This window comes from Gymnoscopelus microlampas (assembly GCF_963454915.1).
Source record: "Gymnoscopelus microlampas genome assembly, chromosome: 6".
NCBI lineage: Eukaryota > Metazoa > Chordata > Actinopteri > Myctophiformes > Myctophidae > Gymnoscopelus > Gymnoscopelus microlampas.
In genome coordinates, this window is record NC_139943.1 from 15919181 (window position 1) to 15937584 (window position 18404).

An 18404-nucleotide genomic window follows, 5' to 3' on the forward strand; every position below is an offset into this window, starting at 1 on the left:
TGGTGCTCAATCTTTTTCATGTCAAGGACCCCTAAAATAATATGTATTTGGCCGTGGACCCCCATCAAAATATTTTGTTCCAGGGACCCCCCAGAAGCAAAGATTTGAGTTAAAAATGTTCGCTTCAAAAATATATATATTCAAAGATTTGCACACATTTTCACGATTTTTCAAAAATAGCCCAAAGTGTAAAATAATGCTTTTTTAGCTCAAATCTAAAAATGACCCACAGTTCCAGGTCTTAATGGGTTAAAGTAGTGATTGTCTTCACCAGTGGTTCTCAACCTTAAACATTTCAAGGACCCCCCCCCCCCCCTTAACTCTGTCTCCTGTCCCTCCAGGCCGTGGTGGTCCAGCAGGACTCCTTCATCGAGGACCAGCGGCAGGCGCTGAGCGAGCGTCTGGCCACCGCCTCCTCGTCCAGACACTCCTCCTCCTCCTCGCTGTCCTCCTGCTCCTCCTCCCGCCCCCCCTCCCTCATCGAGCAGGAGAAGCAGAGGAGTCTGGAGAGACAGAGGCAGGAGGCCGCCAGCCTCCAGGTGAGAGAGAGAGAGAGAGAGAGACCCTTTATTCATTGACCTCTTTAACCCATTAAGACCTGAGGCCTACAAATTAGGGCTGTGAATCGTTTGCTATCTCACGATTCGATTCCGATTCTTGGGGTCACGATTCCGATTTTTATCGTTTTTTTCAAAATAAACGATTTCTCGAAAAAAAAAATATATATTTTTTGAAAATCGATTTTTTTTAAAAATGAGAATCGATTCTGAATCGTCCAACATGAGAATCGCGATTCGTATTTGAATCGATTTTTTTCAACACCCCTACTAAAAATGCCTTCTAGATCAGAAGTTCTCAAACTTTTTCGTGTCAAGGACCCCTAAATTGATATATATATTTGGCCCCGGACCCCCCATCTGAAAATGTTTTGTGCCAGGGACCCCAAAAGAGATGTTGATCGAACGAACAACACAACCGATTTCCCTAGCTTAGCTAAAAGTACGGTTTTACCTAGGTTTCTCTATCTCTTCCAAATGATTCCTATATTCATATCAAAGATGACATTTAAACAAATAGATAGGTTAGTCTCATCTTTTATGGAATAATTCGAACCCCAGGATGAAAAACATTTACTTTCTCTGGTACCATTGGGCTGCAAATATGGTATTTTTTTTTACATTGGAGGTACACATATGAACAGGGACCAGACTGGGTTAGGGTTGCCAACATCCAGAACTGGAGAAACGGGACACATGCACGTGCGCGTGCACGCGAGCGCGATTTTTTTCGGGTTTCCCGCGGATAAAGTTACTTTTTTGTTACTTTATTTCGGTTTTAGGGTTAAGGTTAGGGTTGGGAACAGGCTGACATGCCACTCAAACAATGATGCCGCGCCCACCGGAGAAAATCTCACACACACGCACGCGTGCGAGCACTGTGCCTGCCCTGTCAACTGAGCGGTCCTAGCGCCCTTCGCATACAGCACACAAACACGCAGCCAGACACACTGCAGTGTGCGCAAACAGAAATATATTTTTTATTTTTCCCTTTACACCGGAGTCCGGGACAAACAAAGTCCCGTACGGGACACGCCCCTTTTGGCTCAAATACGGGGCGTCCCGGCTAATACGGGACGGTTGGCAACCCTAGACTGGGTTCATATGGAGTTGCTGATCCAATCCTTTGCCAATACTCAATTCTCCATTACCATTTGGCCATAACATACAACTTAGAAATCCGGTGGTTAAAACCTCACTTAAAATATGGTTACAGTTCCGAAAACAGTTTGGCTTAAAACTTTTTTCCAGTGACAAATAATCATTTTTTCCCCTCATCCGTAATGGACAGTGCATTTCATTATCGGCACAGGAACAGATTGGTGTTTTTCTGTGATCTCTTCCCAGAAGAGACGTTCATTTCGTTTGAAACACTCGATGCAGATCATAATACACCCAGATCCCATTTCTTTAGGTTCCTTCAAATTCGCAGTTTTACCCAGAAATTGTTTGCCTCATATCCCTACATGCCACCCAGGAATCAATTGGATGTTATTTTGGAATTTGATCCCTTTGCAAAAAAAAAAAGTGTCTGTAATTTAAGCTTTGATACGGGATACCTATCAAAAGCAGATGCATGCAGTGGTGGAAAAAGTAAAACAATTTTGTTGTAAAATTATGGTATTAAAAATTGAGAAAAAAAGTACACAAAAGTATTGGTATCAAAATATACTTAAAGTACGAAAATTAAAAGTGCTCATTGTGCAGAAAGTTATATTATGTCTAAAATGTATTAAAAATACAATAATGAAATGAAAATAACAGATCTACAAGCTCACAGCACGTTGCATCGCGACGTGTTTTCAAACAGCCAACGTTTAAATAGGGCTGAAGTGGTTAATGCATGTTTGTTTTTTTTAAGTAAAAAAAAGTAACTAGTAACTAATGTTTTCAAATAATTGTAGTGGAGTAAAAAGTACAATAGTTGCCTCTGAGATGTAATGAAGTAAAAGTATAGAAAATTGGAAATACTCCAGTAAAGTAAAAGTACCTCACAATTGTGCTTTAAGTACAGTACTTGAGTACATGTACATACGGTAGTTACTTTACACCACTGGAGGCATGGATTCCCTATAAAAATATAACACTTGTGTCATTGTGTCGTGTTACAGAAACAACAGGCGGCGCACCAGGAGGAGAGGAGGAAACGAGAGAAGGAGTGGGAGGTGAGGGACAGGACGCTGGTGGAGAGGGAGGACAAGTTGACGGAGGAGGAGCGGGAGGCGGCCAGGAGGCGCAGGGAGGTGGAGGAGGACGGCGAGGACCTCCACCGGAGGAAGGAGGACCTCCAGAGAGACCTGGAGAGACTGAAGGAGTCGCAGAGGAGACTGGAGAGAGACAAGGAGGCCCTGAGGAGAGAGACGGAGAGAATGGAGGCCATGAGGAGAGAGGAGGTGAGAGAGAGAGACAGACTGTGTGTGTGTGACTGTGTGTGTGTGTGTGTGTGTGTGTGTGTGTGCGTGTGCGCGTGCGCGCGTGCGTGCGCGCGTGCGTGCGCGTGTGCGTGCGTGCGCGCTGTGGGGGCTTTTTGAGTTCTGTGTCAATTTGTGACAAAGGCTTTGATAAAAGTAACAGTATTAAACCAAAATGTAGGCATTTAGCAGACGCTCTTAATCCAGAGCGATTTGACAGTAAGCAAGGTAACATGGGGTGCGTTCGGAAATACAGCACTGAGCGCACTGGCTAATACAAACTAATATACATGGGACATTTTTTCAGCCTGTTACCTGGCAGAATCTTAAAATACACCCTTCAAGGATTACGAAAAAACAGGTGGCGTCAAAAAGTCCACCCTATCCGCGTGGACCCCCCTTTCCATCTAGACTAATAGGCGAGTGCGCTCCGGTGCGCAATTTCGGAACGCACCCTTGATGTGCTTTGCTAGTTACCGTAACTTTTTTATTTTCTTCTTGTAATTAATGAACATCTGCTATTTTCAAAAGATTTTTCATACATTTGAAAACTTGAAATGGGACATTCTGCATAATGAGTACTTTCTACTTTTGGTACTTTAAGTACATTTTGATACCAATACATCTGAGCTTTTACTCAAGTGCATTTTTAGTTCCCGACTTTTACGTGTATTTCTACATTGCCGTATTGATACTTTTACTTAAGCAAAAAAATGAGTACCGTAATTTTCGCACTATAAGCCGCACCTGAATATAAGCCGCAGCAGCTAAATTGAATGATTTGTACATATATAAGCCGCACTGGACCATAAGCCGCAGGTGTAAAATCCCTAGATTTAGGAGGTCCCCTAGTGGCCGTTAGCTATAAAAATCCATAGATAAGCCGCACCGTTATATAAGCTGCAGGGTCGAAAAATTGGAAAAAAGTCGCGGCTTATAGTCCGAAATTTACGGTACTTTTTCCACCACTGTAATGCTCACATTGTGTGTGTGTGTGTGTGTGTGTGTGTGTGTGTGTGTGTGTGTGTGTGTGTGTGTGTGTGTGTGTGTGTGTGTGTGTGTGTGTGTGTGTGTGTGTGTGTGTGTGTGTGTGTGTGTGTGTGTGTGTGCGCGTGTGTGTGCGCGTGTGTGCGCCTCCAGTCGAGTAAGCTGCAGAGGTACCAGCGGACCCCTTCCACCACCTCTGAAGACTCCCTGAGGTTCCACAGCTCTGGTTCTCTGGACCACCTGGAACCCAGAGAGACACCATCAGAACATGTTCCAGAGGTAGGTTATAATGTCAATGATATTATCATCAGAAACCTCTCATCTCCATATTCAAACTGTTTGTGTTTTTTTTTGGGTGTAAATTAACTCCCTACTTGATCATACTACAGTGTCACACAAAAGCATCAAAAGTAGCAGATCTACAAGCTCGCGCTTTGATCTCGTAGATCTGCGACTTTTGCTGTTTTTGAAATCTGAAAAGTAACAGTTTTGGACAGAGACATGTATTTTGCCATGGACCCCCATCTGCAAACATTTTGTGTGCGTGTGTTAGTGCAGTGGTTCTCGAACTTTTTCATGTCAAGGACCCCCAAATTAACACTTATTAGCCCGCGGACCCCCATTTGAAAAGATAAGCCAGGGACTCCCCATAAGAGAAGATTTTTACGGCTCTAGCAGTGATTCTCAACCCAGTTTGACATGCATTAGGGCTACGGACCCCCATTTAATGGCATTTTTATCCCTGGGACCCCAATTTATATTGTAAAATCAATGTTAATTTAACTCTGAGAGTGTACAAATGGTACCAAATGGACCCGTCATTGTGTATCTAAATGTATCCATCATTTAGCTGGGGACCCCCTGGAACCCCCTCAAGTACCCCTGGGGGTCCCCGGACCCCACTTTGAGAACCAATGTGTTAGTGGACATTTTTAAAGGATGAGAACCTCTGACTTGGGTGGTGCTGTTACTTTACTTTTATTTAGACGGGACACTGCATATTAATGAAATACACATCAATTACATCGATGTATTGTAAATACACTGCATTTAGCAAAGATGCTAATTTACATCCACAGTCCCCGCAAAGTCAATAGACTACATTACATTACATTACAGAGGCACAACTAAGCATAAATACAAAAACAGAGGTACAAAACAGGTACAAAAGGTGCAAAGTATATCTATTTAAGGCTAAGACTTAAACAAACGTTTTACTTGGCTCATATGTAATTGCACTGTGGTTGTCGTATTGCAGGTGGAGCTGCTGTCGTCTTCCGCTCCGACCAAAGAACCCTTCCTCCGTATCGGATCCAAGAGGCTCTCCAAGAACTTCTTCTCGTCCTCCAAGCCTCAGGGAGGAGGAGAGAAGGAGAGCCAGCTGCCCTCCAGGCTGCTCCAGCTGACCAAACCCAAAGACAAGAAGGACAAGAAGAAGAAGAAGGGGAAGGGTGGAGACACAGGTACAGTAGATGGATACATACTAGTGTTGATTTCGTCGGCTAAAACTATGACGAAAAATGACTGTTGACTACCTTTTTTTACGAAAACGAAATAAAAATGAAATAAAAACTAAGCTATGATGACTAAAACTATGACTAAATATACTGACAATTTCTTCAACAAATGAAAACTAGACTAAAATGTTAGGGAGGGACTAGTGGAGAAGAGATCCAGTAGAACTAAGACATCATGGGTGCGTGCGGGTGTCACAGACCGAAAATAGTTGATCTACAAGCTCACATCGCTGGATCGGCTATTTTCGGCATGCAGCTAAGGGAAAATCATTTTAATACCATCATGGCCCGCCAAAAATAAACTGTAGATATAGTCTGCTAAATATTCTTATGATATTTAGTCAACTAAAAGTACTAAAAGTAAACATTTCAGGTGACTCAAATATGACTAAAACTAAACAGAATTGTATTCAAAAGACTATGACTAAAACGACATCAAAATGTGCTGTCAAAATCAACACTGTCAGATACATACTGTACAGTAGATATCCTTTATTGATCCCGTGGGGGGAAATTCAGGCGCCAGAGACTGCACAGCAGTAAAAGTTACAGATACAGGGCATAGACGCGTACAGTAGGTACAGAAGAGTAACCATCACAATAAAGACACCCTTAAACAAATATTAGTAAAAGTATACGGGCGTATACACCCTATACTGTCATCCTGCCTGATGCAGAACAAGACAAAGAGTAGCAAGTTAACCCATTGAGACCTGAAGCCGATTCTACATGTCTCCTAAATCTCAACAGTTTTCTGAAAAACGAATGTTTCTATATCAGTGGTGCTCAATCTTTTTCATGTCCAGGACCCCCAACATGATATGTATTTGGCTACGGACCTCCATCAAAATATTTTGTTCCAGAGACCGACCAGAAGCAAAGATTTGAGTTAAAAATGTTCGCTTTAAAAATATATATATTCAGAAGATTTGCACACATTTTCACGCTCATAATGCGGCACCGAGTGCCGCGCTATGAGCTTGTAGATCTGCTATTTTTGAAAATTCGTGATAGCCCAAAGTGATAGCCCAATAGCCCAAAGTGTAAAATAATGCTTCTTAGCTCAAATCTAAAAATGACACAGTTCCAGGTCTTAATGGGTTAAAAAAATATGAGTAAAAGTATACGGGCGTCTACACCCTATACTGTCATCCTGCCTGATGCAGAACAAGACAAAGAGTAGCAAGTTAAGTGTATAGGATGACATCAGCACAAACCACAGGTAACGTTACAGACGACAACACAGTGGATGTGTACTGAAAAGTACATCCTGAGCCAGTGATGAGATGACAGTTCGAGTGTTATTCTTATTTCATCAGCAGACAGGCATCAGGTTCAGAATAAACAGCAACCTTCAGCTCGATCAAAAGTGTCATCGTAGTGACATGGGAAGTGATTCCGTGGCATCTTGCAATGATGTTGAAATAAACATGTCTTGTAGTGATCCCTGAAATGAGGTGAATGAGTGAATGATCTCTAACCAACATGTTAGTGCTGTGTCGGTGTGCAACTGTTAATATATCAGATCTACATTCTCACAAGTAGTCATTGCACACAGGCTATTTTAGCTATTTTCGAGTGACGCAGATGAAATATATATATTTTTTTGTCTCTGTGAAGTCATTGATGTATAACAAAAAAAAATGACGCTGGGGGCGTGTCTTCTCCTCCTCGTCATCAGCGCCCATACCCTAGGTTGGGTTGGCAAAAGGGCCTACTCTCTGTGGAGTTTGCATGTTCTCCCCGTGTCTCCCAGGGTAGTTAATACCCTCACAAAAACATGTAGTAATCCTGGTCGCTATACCGCCTCCCCCATGACAGCCGGGGCGCCTGATGGAGGGGAAAGGAACTGGTTGGAATAACGTGTTCCTTCCACGCGCTACGTCCTACCGGGGGAAACTCCCCCCTTGTCAGGTGACAAGAAGGTCAGTTGGCTCTCATGCATTGGAGGAGGCATGAGCCCGGCCCTGGGCTCCCTAGGCTGGTGGGGGGAGTGTAGCGCCCAGGATCACTTAGATAATTGGCACCGGGTGAAAAAGGGTTACAAAATTGTGGGATAAAAAAAAAAAAAAAAAAAAAAATGCTTCTCGCTTATTTGATGAGAATCGCCAAGAAAAGAATCAATATCTTGAATCCAGACCAATGTTGTGTGTTGTGTGTTGTGTGGTCTCTCTCTAGAAGGTAAGGCCACTGTGATGGCAGAACCTCAGAGCGATGGAGACATCTTCTGCTGATGCTGACGTTGGACCGCATCCACGGGGCTCTCTCTCTCAGCGGACGGAGACGTTCTCATCCGGACTCAGACCGTCTGGACCTCAGGAGGGACAGCCAGGCCTCCAAAAGCCTCTCTTGTCAGACAGTCTGGGAGACAGACAGACAGACAGACAGACCAGGACCTGGTGGTCGTAAAAAAACACACTCGCGGTAGATCCGCGCACAAAAAAACTACAAAACCAAAAAAAATGCTTTAACGAACAACAACCCCCCAGGATGACAGGACTACATTTCCCATGTGTCATTGCAGGGGGGCATGGGTGTCAAAGTAAAAGTGAGGAGGACTTCTTTGACTCTGTTGATGTTTTTTTTCCATTGTGCCTTTTGCAGTCTGGCTGCAGCGCTTTCGTTCATAACTCGGTCATGAGGTTATGAAGAGACGCTCCAGCACAGCGCGACGATCAGAGAGAGAGAGAGAGAGAACACACGACAGGAAAAGAGAGAGTGAAATATCCCTGTCTTTTTCCAACTAGATCTTCTTTTTTTTTTGTTCTTCCAGCCAACTGTGAAGAGATTTTAACTAAGTGACCTTTTATTTTTTTGGGGGACTACCTTGTCCTTTCTGGCGTGAGGACCGGCACACACACATCTCCTCTCTCCAGGCTTTATAAAGAGTGTAGCAGATGGAAGCTTTTAAACATGAAGCAATAATAACCTAGTGGTCTGTTTTTGTTTTGTTTTATATTGTTTTTTTTTGTCATGTTGCTGATTCTAACATTTAATGTTCCTGGTGCTGAATGGTCTTCACATGACCAAAGTACCAGTATGTTTTAATGCAGTGGTTCTCAAAGTGGTCCGTGTGGGGGGGGGGGGGGGATGGGGTTCCAGGGGGTTCCAGGGGGTCCCCAACAAAATGAGTTAATATAGGCATGACAAATCAATGTAATCACGCTAACCTTGACGTATACTTGGGCTTTACGGAAATAGCAGATCTAGAAGCTCACACAAGTGGTGTGACGTTTGTGAAAATGTTTGAAAATGTAATCTTCTCTATTGGGGGGTCCCTGGCACAAAACACGTTTTCAGATGGGGGTCCATGGGAGAACCACTGTTTTAATCAACTTGGGTCTCACAAGAAAATGTCATTGACTATGATGCTGTTTTAAATTATTTTAAAGAAAAGCCCTCCCTCCCCCCATAACATGCAGTAAATTCAGCTTTTATCTCAGAGGAACACAAAAAGATGTGTGCCCCTGGGTTTGGTTTCATTCTATGCTTGATGAAGCAGGTTCACCAGGAACTCTTAGTGGTTTTCTATAAGGATGGGGTTTGGCAACCCTACCCGAGGCAATTCAGTCAATCCAGTATTTACCGCTTATCTTCCACGGTTGTCAGTCCCCCCACACACACACAATAAGGTTAGACCAGTGGTAGAGCCATTAGGATGGACTGCTGTGCTGTTTATCAGTGCAGCCATTAACCCATTAAGACCTGAGGCCCATTCTACACAAAATGTCTTCTAAATCCTAACCGTTTTTTTTTTTAAACTGTGTTTGCTATATCAGTGGTGCTCAAACTTTTTCTTGTCAAGGACCCCCAAAATGATATGTACATCTCAAAATATTTAGTTCCAGGGACCCCCAGAAGCAAAGATTTGAGTTACAAATGTCTGCTTTAAAAAAATATATATTCAAAGATTTGCACAAATGTTCACGTTTTTTTTTTTAAATAGCAGATCTACAAGCTACAAGCTTGTATATCTGCAATTATTTTAATAGCCAAAGAAATCTAAAAATGACACAGATGCGTTCCCGGTTTTAATGGGTTAAGGAGCACATTTGAACCACACACACACACACAGTCACAGCCCCAGACATGACTAATCGATGACGAGTCGGTGTCACCAGAGAGGCCTGGCCAGAGAGACAAAAGGTTCTCTCTGTGAAATGGTGGAACAAAAACAACTGTATCTTGTTCTTAATAACTTAATAATGAATGACTCCCAGACAGTTGCACTTGGTGTCTAACAGTATACCCAGCAAGCATCCAGTTGGATTTCGTAACATATTGGCATGAATCCTCGACTCATATCGGCAATGCCATTAAAAGTTCACAAAATGTAAAAGCATTTAATATTCCTTTTGAATCGTTGATCCATTGAAACTGGATGATCTGGAACAAACTGAAGGCTCTGTGCTGACTTTTTGTGTTATTGATCCCACAACTAAGAGTGTGTGGTTGCTTTTTGGGGACGGCCACTGCTGTGGAATGTCCCCCCTGTATCGATATGGAGGACTGGTATTGGATACTGGAGTTCATCCCAGGTTAATACAGGACATCCATTTTCCCCAGAAGCCACTTGTGTCCGAAAACCCCGAAGCAAAGCCACTCAATTTCCCTCTGCTCTTAGACGGGAGGCGTTTTTTAACGGAGATAAATACCTGTACCACTATTGTTTAATATAGCTGGTGATTCTGTTGTTCTCACTAACTTGCATCACTCGCTAACTGTACCGGAATTCCATTTGTACCCTTTATGGGTTGTTAACCCATTTAGACCTGTTGTTATACCTTTCAAACTGGGAACGCCTCTGTGTCATTTTAGACGTTGCTATGAATCGCTGTTGTCGGGCAGAAAAACCTCTTGCAGTATCTCCATATTCTAACTTTTTGTGTTTTTTTTGTAAATTAACACCTTACTTGATCATACTACAGCGTCACACGAAAGCATCAAAAGTAACAGATCCATAAGCTTGGAGCTTGCAGATCTGCTGCTTTTGCTATTTTTGAATTTGAATTCTGAAAAGCAGCATGTTGTGGACATATGAGGTTTCCACCCGACAGACAATATAGCCTACAGCAACATGTTTTTTCAGAAAGTTTTTCCGAAAGCTCTTCAGAAGGCGTTTTTTAGTATTGGCCCAGAGGTCTAAATGGGTTAATATGTACAATGTTGTACTTTGAATGGGCGGGTGCATCCTTGAACCAGTCAGTGGGTGTAATTCAATAGGCTTTCTGTTCTGCTTGTCACCGCCATCATATATAATTATACCAGTCAGTGTGACAATCACTGCAATACACAGCATTCTGTTTGTCCGTCACTGGAGTGCAATATGACCAAGGCTAGAGAGTTGTTTTTTTCTTTTAATGAGCACTTTAGATATATAGATGTTTGAAGTATATATTTGTAGTAATATTTGTAAGGAAGTATGGTATACTTCCAGCTTTAAAAAAAAAAAACGGAGACAATCTCGTGCTTTTACCTTTCAAAATAAATTTGTAAAAGGTTTTTAGAAAAAAAAAAGTTAAGTGTCATGTTTGTGTGTCGCGGGACGGTTTAGTTGACTTTTAATTGGAATGAAATGTTAGGATGACAGAGCAGTTATTTGCTGCTCAAACGATTGTTATTCTCATGCCAAAGGATTTTAAAAAATTGATTTTAGAGAAATCCTGAATTAACGGAACGGAAAGTGGTTTGATCCATCACTGTACTGGTGTATTTTCTCCTCTTCAACTTATTCTTCCTTTATATATCTAATAGTTCTCTATAGTTTTGTTGATGCAAATACATGTTGCTTTTCTGCAATGTTGTAGTACCAAATTATGATTTTTTTTTTATTCCAATCACTCTCTCTCACACACACGTTTGTATTACTATACTTGTGAGGACATCAACATTTTAGGATGCCGATTGTTTTGCCATTTTTATCCCTAACCTTAAAGCCAAAAATAGCAGACCTACAAGGTCACAACACGTCACGCTACGGCACGTTGTGAGCTTACAGTATACATCCCCTATTTTGGGTGTTAATCTAACTTCTAAATGCCTAATCCCAACCTGAATCTTTTACTAATTGTAAGGCGAACTCTTTTTTTTATTTTTTTTTACCATAAAACACCCATTTACCTTAACTCATTGAGTGCCACAATCCGTCAAATCCGTCACGTGGCCTGACGCCCAGAGCGCCACGATCCGTCAAATCCGTCATAAAAAAAATTTCAAAATAAAAAAAAAATTTCAAAATAAAAGTTTTTTTTTTTTTTTTTTTTTTTTTGGGAAAAACATGTTCAGAACCCAAGATATGATGATTTGAAGATTTGCTGCTCCATCCACTCCTTGTTTAACCTATAACTTAAAAAGGCTGTATCTCGCTTCCTAAGCACTTTTTTTTTACAATGAATTTTGGCTGTGGCACTCAGAACCAAAATTCCATTAACATGAATAAATAAGTTTGGCACTGAATGAGTTAAAAGGATAGTTCACCCTCCAAATGTTTTTTTTCCTATCGATTAGTCACCCCATGGAGACTTGAATTCATGGATTTCGTTTTTTTTTTGTCGCATTCCTAAACCGATAATTTGATGCACACGCACACACGGACACACACACACACACACACACACACAGGTTAATGATGCCTTGTCATCCATCCAGCAATGCTCTATATTTCCGGCACATTGATTTTCTCCCATGCTCTCTCCCTGGACCCTCTCTGAGGCCAATGGGATTCATAGCTGGAGGAATATTTCACACCAACAATACGTCATTTCTGCTGTAAGCACAGCAGCCATTCTTTCTCTCCTCCCTCGCTCCGTTGTTTATTTGCTCGAATTTTCCCCGTTGACTCAGTCTGACCACTTCTTTTCTCATTATCTCCTTAACCTCTCTCTCTCTCTCTCTCTCTCTCTCTCTCTCTCTCTCTCTCTCTCTCTCTCTCTCCCCCTCTTTTTTTCTTAACTCTAATCTCATCTTCCTTGGGGGGTCATCTTTCTTTTCTGTCTCATTTTTTCTCCTTTGTTCTTGAGCGTATAAATGGAACCTTTGGACCCTTGAGTGTGGGACCCATTTGGTTCCATGTGTACACTCACCCCTGTGAGGGTCCACTTGGAAGTTGGAACCCCTCTCAAGGAACCCTGAGAACCACTGAAATATAGTGTTGGTTACTGCACCACTGAATGTCCCGTTTCATGGTGGAAAATACACGTTAAGTCTGAATTCACACAATTACAAATGAGTGTGATTAGTTTTCCTATTAAATCATGCAATATCAATGTTACGTAATTATGCTGCCATGTGACCATTTTTTACAGACAATCAATGAGACTTAAAATCATGTTTGCAGTACTGCTACTGAGTAATAGCTCTGCCAAAACAATCACAATTGTATTTTGTTCACACTATGAAATGAATACCACTGAGGAAATGTTGAATTGTCCTTACACCTTTCACCCCCTGGGGGGCACTGTGGCAGTGATTATAATTTGGTATCTCCTACGCTACTGAATGTCACAAAATGTCACAGTGTACTACAACCACGCAAATATAGACGCTTAACCACCTGTATAAAGGAATTGCATGAATAGCCTTGTGTTAGGAATGAAGTTGCGTACACATTTTTCCTGAGACCATTAACTTTGTTGGGATAATTTATTGAAAGCGTTTAAAAAGAAAAAAACTAATTGGAAAATATTGTCGGACACTTTTTATGCTTGCTTCTTATTGGAAATGTTTTTTGCCTAGCCTTGATACAAGCACGCAGACATTGGGTATTTATTCTGTGTGACTCATTTCAGTATGCACCCAATTGTCTGCCATGTTGTCTCCCACCTTTTAGTTATATTCATAAATGTATTCAACTGCTGGAACAACACACAAAGAACAAACGCACTTGTCAATCTTTGGCAAAAAAGACAAGCCTCTGTCGATGTTGCCTTGTTGTTTCTGTGTAAAATGAGCGACACATCATTTCACATCATTTCACCCTGCATGTCTGCTTCTTCAGGGACTTATACTATCCCTCATGACTCACTACCAAAGAGCACATGTTACAGAACCCAGCCAACACAGCCTCTTCTGTTCTGTTGTGCATTTTAACCACTTGAACCCTATATACTTCAGTTCAGTGGTTCTCAACCTGTGGGTCGGGACCAATTTTGGGGGAATCCCCAGATGACTGTCAAGTGACAAATTAAGGAGTTTTAAGGCCTTTTTGGGCGGTGCAACCGCCCCTATATGTGAGGTTTGGACCCCCACCCATTGCACCCCCCCAACCCTGCGCTGTGATTGGCCACCATTGTACCCCCCTAACCCTGCACCGTGATTGGCCACCATTGTACACTGGTTGTCCTATAAATAGGACTGTGCACTTAAAAAAACACATTTATGGTTATTTTTAAGTGAATCACCCACTGTGATGACCACTGTGACCACACTGCCCAATTCACACTGGGTGTGATTTTTAATACTACAAGAAAGAAGGAAAAGACTATTATTGCATCAAAAGTAATCAACAAACTATACTATAAAAACTGGTGAAATATTGGCCAAATTGTCAAAAAATATAAGAAAGAGGCAAAACATTTTGCAAAAAGCTTGTATATCTGCTATTTTCACAATATTTATCTGTGGAACCGAGTCAAACTAAATTGAATGGCCCAACTCCTACAATTCCAAGTGCTTGTCAGAGGGGGGGGGGTCCCCAGTTCAAATAATGATTATTTTGGGGGGTCACGGCCTGAAAAGGTTGAGAACCACTGCTCTACACCAAAATGGCCAATTTACAAGCTCACGTTACACGTGGTTTACAGGTGTAAAGAAGTTTTTGTGCGCACATCGTATAGGTGTGGTGATGATGGCAGTCCTCGAAATGAAATGCACCCCACTGCCAAGAATCAAAATCAACGACCTTTTATTTTATTATCTTTATAATCATTTTATTTTTGAAGATTTTTAATTCTGTGGTTGGATCAACAAAGTGAAAACCAAATCTCCTATGTGCTGAAAGCATCACCTCGGGAGGGTGTAGTGCACTCATCAGCAAGAATTGTGTTCCCATTAAAAATGCACTAGAAGAATTACTAAACTTATTAACAGTGGCTTTGAGAGATCATTACTAGACCTTACAGTTTTGCACTGTATGCCAGAGCTTTTTACAATTTTATTTGTACTTAGAAAAAGAACAAAGAAGGTACAAAGTTTTTATTTTCATGTACAAAGAAAAGAGAAAAAAAAGGGCAACGCAAACAAAATAATGTAAATATGTTCTGTGTACAAATTTTTGAATTTTCAAAAGTGTTTGATGACTGTGGATTTTGTTCTTCTTGTGGGATGATCCGTGATTGTTTTTATAAATAAATAATAAGGCTTTATTTATCTGTACTCTGCCTGTTTTGGAGGCATAAACTATTAGACATGTACATTAATTCTTCTTCTTCAATAAATAACTATGGCTGTCGACCGTTTTGTCTGTATGTGAAACTTTGCTTTCTGATATAATCAAAGTATCGCTGGACATACGCAGTTCTCAAAGAGGGGTCCAGGGACCCTCAGGGTTCATTGAAGGGTTTCCAAATGGACCCTTACAGGTCTGTAACTCTAAGAGTGCACAAATGTAACCAAATGGACCCTACCGGGTCCATTTGGTTCCATTTGTGCTCTCTTAGAGTTACGGTACAGACCTCGGGGTCCTCGAAAATAATCATTTTGAGAAACACTGCTGGGGAGAAGACAACGGGAGAGTTTAATAAGTAGAAAGACAAGTTGATGGGGTTCGGACGGAGGGAGGAATGGAGAAAAAAAAAAAAAAAAGGAGAGAAAAGTCCAAAGAGAGAACTATGGGCCCGGCACCGACAGATGTGTCTGCATGTCACATAGAGTGCATGTTATCAGTATGCTATCTGTACACACCGATAACGTCTCCACAACAAGGAAACTGAGACAATGGCATCCAGGCTACTATCTGTGCACTGAATCTAGACCAGGCTCCTTTAAACCCTTTGTGAGGTCAGTGGGAGGGAGCAGAAGAAGTCACAACTTCAGACACAACTATGCGTTGCGTCACACAAGCAGTGTTATGATCGGTTATCAGACAGAGAGAAACTGTCTGTCTGTCTGTCTGTCTGTCTGTCTGTCTCTCCGCCTGCTTTCTGTCTTTCTACTCTGGCCACACCCACATTGCATTCCACCTCACTTCAGTCCCAGTTACTCGCCTGGCTGTCTTGATTGATTGAATACTTTACAGTTTGCAAAAAAAAAAGCACCGGAAAGTACAGTTCAATACAAGGTTTGCCAAGAGGATTTTAAACCCAAGAAAGCCTTTGGCTTGTTTCCGTTGGGATCCTTTGTACTCAACTCATCGAAACATTAATGACAGACAAATATACACTACTATGCAAAACATCATATAAACAGTTTGAAAAAAAAACCTAAAATATGCACAGTAAACAGTTCGAGGGGGAGGGGGGCGGGGTTGGGTTGATGGGTATAGGCTTTGACTTTTACAGTTGCCAGTTTCGAATGGCAGCCACCTGTAAGTGCTCTTTTAGAGCGGTTTTGAAGGAGAGTAGGGATTTACACTCCTTTTACACCCCTGTAATCTCTCCATTCCCTCATCAGCCTTGCAGTTGCCAGACAATAGCTCACCTGTGGCCACTTCACTAATCAGCTTGTAGCCTATAAAACCTGACTCACGCCCTCATATAACTGACATGTTTTAGATGTTGTTACATTGTGTGGTATGTCTTTGTCTGCCCTGCTGGCGTATCAACTACACTTCCTCGTACACTGGAGCGCAAACAGCAGATCTACAAGCTCTGTAGAGCTGCTATTTCCAGGGTGCGACTGGCTGTATCGTTCGTATGGCCAAGTATAAATCAGGCATAACCTCAGCGGGTATGAGTCATCATATCAGTTTACACACTCATCATCGGTGTGCTAATCTCAGTGGACTATTCTGTGTCATGGTCCTGTGTATCATCACTGTCGCGTGGAAACCTTGTATGTCCGTTACTTTTTCAGGAAATTCCATTGGCTCCAATGCAGTTATTATTTAGTCTCAAGCTCTCGTTAATACTTGTCATTGGTTCAGGGTTTATAAAGCCCACAGACACACTTCAAAATGTTTCAAGAATAGCATAATGGCAGATAATGACATGTGAAATACTGTATGGAGAATTGGAGATACATGGTTTCTGCCCTAAGGTTACAGTACAGTATACGGGACTGGATGGTGGGATGGATGTGTTTTATATGCAGTCTGGTCTCTACAATGAGGTCCAAATGCAGGCCATGAATCCCTCAATAGATTCTCTATTGACACTTCTTAGCGTATCGACCAGACCCATAGAGAGAGAGAGTTACGACATGCTTTGATCTCGCTATAGTTCCAAACATTGGAACTTCCTCATTGAGGTAGAACGAGCTTTCTGCATTCCATTCTTACCTAATGGGAGTCAATGCTAGTGTCGTCACTCTCATATTAGATCACGCCGGTATAGACTGTTGGCATTAAAGTGCATCTCATTATGGATTACTGTTAAAGTCGATCCTCTCATCTCTTGAATCTCTCCTCTTCCCTTCCCTTCTCTCTCTTGAATCTCTTCTCTTCTATTCTCTTCTCTAGCCCGTCTTCTCTTCTCTTCTCTTCTCTTGAATCTCTTCTCTTCTCTCTGTGGTGATGAATGGGTGGAGTCATAAATAAAGTAATCTTCATCCATCACACACAGAGGAGGTCTTTCTCTCCCTGGGGTTGTAGTAATGAGGCAATGCTCAAGGCTCATCATTTACCCCCTTTCAACATGCTCTCACACACACACACACACACACACACACACACACACACACACACACACACACACACACACACACACACACACACTAGTGTCACATACATTGACCCTGTCTTTCTCTTACACTGTCTCTACCTCTTGTTATTGCAATCTCACTTTCAACCACGCGTGCACACACACATGCACACTATAATGTACAGTACATGTTTCTTAGTCAGTCCCACACACACACGATCATGTGTGTAAATCCTATTTCATTTTAATTCAAAGAGTCTTTCCGACACCTCATCAACCCATTCATTTCCCCTTAATGACGTTTTCTCTCAATTCCGTGCAGAGTGCTTTATTGGCATGAAGGTTAATAATTATTAACAGTATTGCCAAATCCTCCACTCTCTCTCTCTCTCTTCCCCTCTCCCTTCATGTTAATTGATCCAGCACAGTGCTGATGAAGCTGCTTTCATATAGTGCTGTCCATTAGAAGGTGAATTATAGCCATAGAGTTAAAAGCAGTGGTGTAAAAAGTGCTACATTTTTTTGTACTTAAGTAAAAGTATCAATACTGCAATGTAGAAATACTCTGTTAGTAAAATTCAAAATTTACTTGAGTAAAGTACAAAAGTATTGGTACCAAAAGTAGAAAGTACTCATCATGCAGAATGTCCCGTTTCACGTTGTTAATGTATGTTTTGTAATAATAATTCAAATCAAAAAAGTAACTCGTAACAAAAGTTTTCAAATAATTGTAGTGAAATAAAAGTATAATACGGTATTTGCCTCTGAGATGTAGGGGAGTACAAAAAAATTATATACACTAACTCTATCATTTTGAGGCAGATAGTTTGCCTTTTGCAACATTTTACAGAGTCTCCTTAATTCTTTTTTTTTTATATAAATAAGTACATATCCACCATCAGCAGTTTCTTGAATCTTGAACATATAGCATCATCATTTATAGAAAAGGAAAGTATAGTATCCGCCCAGGGCTACTCCCAAATATGATTAAAGAAGCAGTGTGGTGATGCATGACATGTCCTTTTAGATTAGACAACACATAGACATTAAATTCATACATTAGATTCCTTTTTGCTGCTGAGTTGCAGCTTTCCATTGTTTTCTACTTCCCAGCATGCTCTGGTGCTCATGGCGTGC

The 18404-nt window shown here is 41.5% G+C and overlaps 1 protein-coding gene across 7 annotated transcripts in view; it reads left to right on the plus strand.

Moving 5' to 3' along the window:
- LOC311047984 (A-kinase anchoring protein 13) overlaps positions 1–8550 on the plus strand; it is a 213746-nt gene extending 205196 nt beyond the window's left edge. For 6 of the 7 annotated variants that reach the window (XM_084060950.1, XM_084060951.1, XM_084060956.1 and 3 more), the window contains 5 exons: positions 342–539; positions 2669–2950; positions 4109–4234; positions 5214–5418; positions 7651–8550. In XM_084060950.1, coding sequence (XP_083917076.1) covers positions 342–539; positions 2669–2950; positions 4109–4234; positions 5214–5418; positions 7651–7706 — 867 coding nt within the window. In that variant the 3' untranslated portion in view covers positions 7707–8550. The remainder of the gene's footprint in view (positions 1–341; positions 540–2668; positions 2951–4108; positions 4235–5213; positions 5419–7650) is intronic. The other variant, XM_084060953.1, reaches the window with a different exon arrangement.
- Positions 8551–18404: the final 9854 nt, after the last annotated feature.